General features: G+C 35.1%; 1 protein-coding gene across 3 annotated transcripts in view; it reads right to left on the bottom strand.

Moving 5' to 3' along the window:
- Positions 1-965: 965 nt before the first annotated feature.
- The window catches only part of LOC114317461 (Galactose oxidase/kelch repeat superfamily protein), a 48,339-nt gene continuing 42,912 nt past the window's right edge, over positions 966-6,392 (bottom strand). The window contains exons 16-20 of one of the 3 annotated variants that reach the window (XM_082909153.1): positions 5,160-5,291; positions 4,272-4,424; positions 3,936-4,022; positions 1,511-1,579; positions 966-1,390 (exon numbers count right to left, since the gene is read on the bottom strand). In XM_082909153.1, coding sequence (XP_082765279.1) covers positions 1,283-1,390; positions 1,511-1,579; positions 3,936-4,022; positions 4,272-4,424; positions 5,160-5,291 — 549 coding nt within the window. In that variant the 3' untranslated portion in view covers positions 966-1,282. The remainder of the gene's footprint in view (positions 1,391-1,510; positions 1,580-3,935; positions 4,023-4,271; positions 4,425-5,159; positions 5,292-6,392) is intronic. The other 2 variants (XM_082909154.1, XM_082909155.1) reach the window with 2 other exon arrangements.

The following is a 6,392-nucleotide window of genomic DNA, read 5'->3' as shown; positions in this document are numbered from 1 at the left end:
TTTCAGCACTGTTTTTAGGTTTGGATATTCTTTTCAAGTTGATCAAACTATTGAGTTTCTCCATTCTGTTCAGCTGTTATAGCTAGCAATCCTAGTAATTAAGTCCGCATTTAGAGACACAGTTCAAATAACAAGGAAAAAGCTTCGGACCCCCAGTGGGGTCCTGGGGGGTCGCGTGTGATCGGTCCAAAAAAAAAAAAACTTTTTTTTTTTTTTTTTTTTTATGTTTTTCACCAATCCCATGCTGCCACATCACTGGGGGTGCGACCCCAACTGGGGTCCGAAGCACGGCTCAAATAACAAAAGGCTCACTTGGGAGTGTAGCTTACATTTAGATATCAACTAAACATGCATGAATAAATGAGATTAACAAGTAAGTAGTTGGGAAACAAGAAGCTGAAAAAAAGGATTGAAATTCATGAAAGAAGTCACTAAAAAGTCTTTACATATTTGTATTTTTCTCCAATATGTGTGAGAGACTACTAGTTCAGTGGTTAAAATTTTGACCTATGAACTTTGAAGTCCGTAAAAATTTGACCGATCAACTTTAAAGTTATGGGTACAAACCTAAGAGCGGTAACTTGGGCAAATTATGCCAAAGGTTAAATCCGTATTCAATCTACCCTTCTCAAACTCCATCAAGTTGGGGAAACGAAAATATACAAGTATACTTGTGAATTTGAACTGCCAAGCCTTTCCTATCAAATATGGCCCACAAACCAAAATTATTCCTCCTACTTTGTGTTTCCCCAAAAGTACCAAGCTTTGATTTTCTATCAACTTTGTCTGAAAGAGGTTTTCGCAAACCAAAATTATTCCTCCTACTTTGTGTTTCCCCAAAAGTACCAAGCTTTGCAACAAATTTTTATTTGCGAAAACCTCTTTCAGACAAACTTGATAGAAAATCAAAGCTCTTGACGTATTAAATCCATATTAGGGCTGAAATGAAACAATGCTGTTGAATAGCACATGCAATGAGGAATATTTGATGTTCTTATACTTCACAAAAACAAAAACAGAAAAAGACCTAAATTCAAATTTTAAACAAAATCAGAACAAGCAAATTGGCTAGAGAGTTTAAAGCACAGCAATGGCTCAGAAAAAGAAACGAAAAAGTGAAGCATTCGAGTGTTTGTGAGCGCGCGCGTGTATGCGAGCGTGTGCACTTCTTTGTGTTTGTGTTTATCCATTTAAATAATAATTATTAACTTAATATTACAACTAAACCAACTGAATTACTTTACATCTCTATTGATGGCAAACGTTTAAAAAGCTCTTAAAACTACTTTGATGCTAAATGTTTGTTTTTCTTGTTGCCTCTCGTTCTCAGACTACTACTTTCAGGCCCTTCTTCCTCTTCAGCCTTCTGCTCCGCCTCTAAAATGGCCAACTGCAGTACGTGCGTAAACACGCACAAACAAAAAGATATATCTCAATGTAAAATCTTTATATGTTTTGATTCTTTTTCAGCAGCTGAAAAGCCCTCAGGGCTTAAACGCAAAGGTTTTACCTCATCAAGGATTGGTTTCAGCTCCTTGTATCGAGCAACGGCAAGGTCAAAACCATCTTTACGTAGCTCCTGTGTTGGCCCACAACAAAAATATTACAAACAGTAGGTAGGATACACTTATAAGGCAATACTTAAATTCATCTTTTGAAATTAGAGAATAAGAAGATCGTAGAGGATTACAGAGGGTAGCTAGCAGGGTGAGAACATTTCTTAAACCAACTGCAGTTCTAAATATATTGGTCAAGTCAGTCATTCAAAAACTAGATTAGATTTTATGGAAAAGAAATCACACTGGTCAATATATATCACCCACGTTCAATAAATCTCCAAATCTAAACTTCTTTAAACCTCTGAAATATATAAATCAAAGTCTACTTAGTCCCTAAACTATCGATTGAATTTATGAAGTCCCTAAATTTTTTAATTCAAATCTATTTAGTCCATGAAAGAATTACAAAAATAAAATATAAACCGATAAGTATTACAAATTAGTAAAAGACCCTACCTAGTGAAAATTTTATTTAAAAAAAACCCTAAAATTTTATTCTATCTTCTACAATGGCTACTAGATTGCCTTTATCTAGTATTATATGAAGAATTTTGTTTACAATTTCTAATTGATTGTCTTTAAGTTTTTCGTTAAATTCTATTTATAACTTAAATAATGTATTAGTTTGTTCTATTATTATTTGTAGCGAAGTGTTCTTACTTAAATTATTTAATTCTACTTCTTCAATATATCTAATACTCGTATAATTTTATTGGTAAGGCCAAAAAACCAAGTTCTGATGTTAATTTAAACACAAAGCAAAACAAAAAACTTTTAGGACAAAGTAAAAATTTAAGATTTTTTTTTTTTTTTTGAATAAAATCTTAACTAAGGAGAGGTCTTTTTATTAATTTAAAATACTTATGGATTTATATTTTATTTTTTTAATTCTTTCAAGGACTAAATAGGTTTGATTACATGTTTTAGGGACTTAATAAATCCAATTGATAGTTTAGAGACTAAATAGATTTTGAGTTATATACTTTAGAGACTTAGTAGACTCAATCAATAGTTTAGGAACTAAGTAGACAATTTGACGACAGTTCAAGGGTAAAAAAGTGTAATAAACCCTTTTATATATTGATACTATTATTTCAACAGAAATCAATAAAAATTTGATACATAGGGTTCTACAATTGCTTTCGACAAGCCATAACAAGTCATGCATAGCCTTGATGAAGCTTAAAGCCAATTTTTTCAAATTTTGTGTCCTAATTCAACATATGCTACGGATCTGTCAGAATGCCTCTCTGGAGGGGATCTGCACCTTGACCAACCCTAGACGGAGATCGTATCATAGCCAACATTGGAGAGACCCTCCATGATACAACCCTGAGATAGCATAATAATATCTCTGTAGCACCCATGATACAAACTCCAAGGTCTGATCCTAGGATGCATAAAAGTTAGGATACCTCCATTGGATAAGCCACCTGTGCAAAGGTAAGCTGCCCTCCATGGTTCAGTTACCCTCTATAAGGTATCATCACCTCCATCACCTTCTCCATCTCCGGCCTATGGCATGACCTCTCCACTACCCTCCCCTCTATTCTAAGGTTGTCTAATCTCTCACCATCTCCCTATTTGGTAGTTCTCTAGCCATATCAGTACCTACCATTTTCCGGAAAGGCCACCCCAGCCACTGCTATCCACAAGGGCATCATTTGGTGCCCAGATGGAAAGAGGATCATACACTGCATGCGGGTTGAGCTCAATTTGGTTTGAACAGGATTAACATTAAATATTCATAGGATTAAGATTATTTTTTTTTCTTTTTTAATAGTAAGCATTGGATTAACGTATACTGGAGGTGGGATATTCCGAAATAGGTAGGTTCAGTACGCTGTGCTAAGAAATGCATTAGGAAGATTAAACACAACCTGATTGTAAATTTACAAGATTCAGGACACGTTTCTGGACCCACTAAACAAACTAGTTTAGCATTTTGAATATCTACTTTTCGGCAATGGCAGCAATGAAAGAGAAAGGGTGGGATGCACATTATCAGGAATCCCGTAGCCAGCAATAAGATTCCTACTTGAAGCATTTCAAGTGTTTGGATTAGTCAAGAATTCTCTGAGGAAAAGGAAAAATCTTAAATAACGTTGTCCATTTTTCATTTTTTCACGTTCTCCAGGAATGTTTTCCATTTATGTGGGCTGAGATTCTCATCAACTGGGAACTAACCGAACAAGCAACCAATTCAATCAGCCCAACTCTGGGAGCCGAACAACAAAATCTTAGACTAGATAGCCAAACTGGCTGACACAGATTTGCTATTTCACCAAGGTGTTAAGAATTGAGAGAGAGAGAGAGAGAAGCAGATTAGTCCACAGCTATGGAAATATCCAGTTACTGTTATGAAAGAGAACAAACCTTCCCAGTATGTTGAGTGTGTTCATACGCTGCCATTTGCCAGTACAAATTTGTGCGCTTGTAGAAGTCCTTCAAGGATTCTCCAGGCTTCAAAAAAAAAAGGTACAACACAAGCAATCAATTCAAAGGGTGATAAAAAGAAACATGATTCAAAAAGAAGACTAAAGCTATATTTAGGTACAAATGCAGAGTAGCTAAATTCTGCAAAGCGCAAATAAGATTCCAATCCCTTGTCCAAAGAGTTCCTGACATATATACACTCGTTCAAGCTTCAAGAATTGGAAAGTGAAGATTCTTTTATTTTAGAGTCATATCTACAAAGAATAAAAGGAGTACCATTGGTGTTCTCTGTGAATCGGAGAGCCCAAGATTGGCTCTGATCTGCTCTATCCTGGCCCGCTTCTCTTTCCTCCGAACACTTTTTCCCCCACCCTTAAGTATAGCCACAGCATCTCCCAATTCAAGTGATCCAGGAACACTATTCTTAGCCTTCACATAGACAAGTTCAGAACAGAATATTAAAAAAAAAAAAACTAAGAGAACTTCATGATTATTCTAAAATAAAATAAAAGAAAAAAAGCATGTACATCGGCGTCTCTCTCTCTCTCTCCATTTTTGTGTGGGTGTGTTACATAAAATCAACATAGAATAAGAGTCCCACTTATCTTGCATTGGTTCTTATAGGAATATCACCATCATAAGAAGCATCAATTCCTATCGGTGTATCAACTCACCAAGTTAGTTTGCTTTTGGCACCTATAAAGATGATCATCACATCCCAAAGATGACACAAAAAGATTAACCCACATGACTATCAATGACAGTCATGTAGGACATACAGGATGTTCTTAACCAAATTGAACAAATTGACAAAATGGGAAAGGCAAATTTTAACATAAGTCAGCGGCATGTCCAGTTTTGAATGAAAAAATGCTATGTACCATAAAAGTTTGCCCCGAAAGTTACCCCGAAAATGAGGCGGATGGTGTAGGTTTAAAGTTGGTGAGATGTGGGTCACACCTAGAATGATTGTGATCCATAGATGTACTAATCTGGTACTTTTCTGGGTAATTTTTTTGAGTGTGTAGTATTGTTGGTTTTAAATATAAGTTTTGACACATAAAACACCTCCACCCCACCCACCCACCCACCCAACAGAGAGAGAATATCAAATTAACTAAGGCATGTATTCTTGTGGAAACTTGGAACTAAAAAAACACTCACATCATCATCATCATCATCATCATCAGTCTCATCACTGTCATCTTCACAACCAGATTGTTCATCTTCACTTTCGTCTTCATCTTCATCCTCATCTTCACCCTCTGAGGTTTCTATCCATTCAGATTCAGATGCCTGTGTTAATAACAAGAGAAAATTTATCTTCAGGGATACAAAATTTAGGTAGCTATATGTACCATGAATAAGATGATGTTTGCAACAACTTTTAATTTTGGACGACATGAAACATATTCAATGTACAAAATTAGCAAAGTCTACATTGTGGAAACCTGAACAGTAACGTAAATTCAAAAGAACATGGCATTTCAGCAGTGTAATTTCAGTTTCAATTGACCTTGTATTTGGGAAACATGAATAAGTTTTATATGCTTCACAAGGTCTAGTGACTTTAACAACCCTCTCCCCACTTCCCACAAAAAATAAATAGTACCAAACCAAACCAAATCTTAAGTCCCATCAAATGGGGTCGGCTACAAAAAATAAATAGTACTTAAAATAAAATGCATATAGGTTAGTTACTGCCTCTATTGCACTCTGAAAAAAAACAAAACAAAACAAAAAGACCTAAGTCTTATTATGAAATTTATAGACCAATCAGCATAGTACCTAAATTTAAAACTACAAAAAGTCAAATTCGTGCAAAGTCTGAAACTATGTCAATAGTGCTGCCAGGAGGTCATTGGCCCCAGGTATGAACTCATATGCATGCACCAGAAAGTTATAGATGGATCTTGAATCTTCATGAACAGTTCAGTGCTGAGAAGCATAGACTCTTCTGCAGAGGAAGTGTGTATCGGACACTGACACTCTTAAAAGTGTCTCCAGCACTCCTTCAATGTGCCTTAATTAAAAAATAAAATTCATAATATCAAGCACTTCACCGACACTTCACAAACACTTCTTGAACTCTTCGAACATGTCCTATATGATGAATCCCTTTATAATAACAATGTTTTACATTCTTCATAACACAATTTATGCACTGTAAATATAGTTTGGAGCATTTATAAAATGGATACATCATGTGTATTACAATACTTTATAATTATTTTGTTCTTTAGAATGTAATTGTCATATGAATGACTTCTTGATATTTAAGTTATGAAATATAAAACTTTTTAATGTAATTGAATAAAGGTCAAATTACACTAACCTACCCTAAGGTTTGGAAAACATACAGTAAGAAGCCTCGCAAGTTTGGCATAATTATATTGG

This window comes from Camellia sinensis, chromosome 15, assembly GCF_055761805.1.
Source record: "Camellia sinensis isolate YWXY chromosome 15, ASM5576180v1, whole genome shotgun sequence".
NCBI lineage: Eukaryota > Viridiplantae > Streptophyta > Magnoliopsida > Ericales > Theaceae > Camellia > Camellia sinensis.
This window is presented reverse-complemented; position numbering and strand designations above follow the sequence as displayed.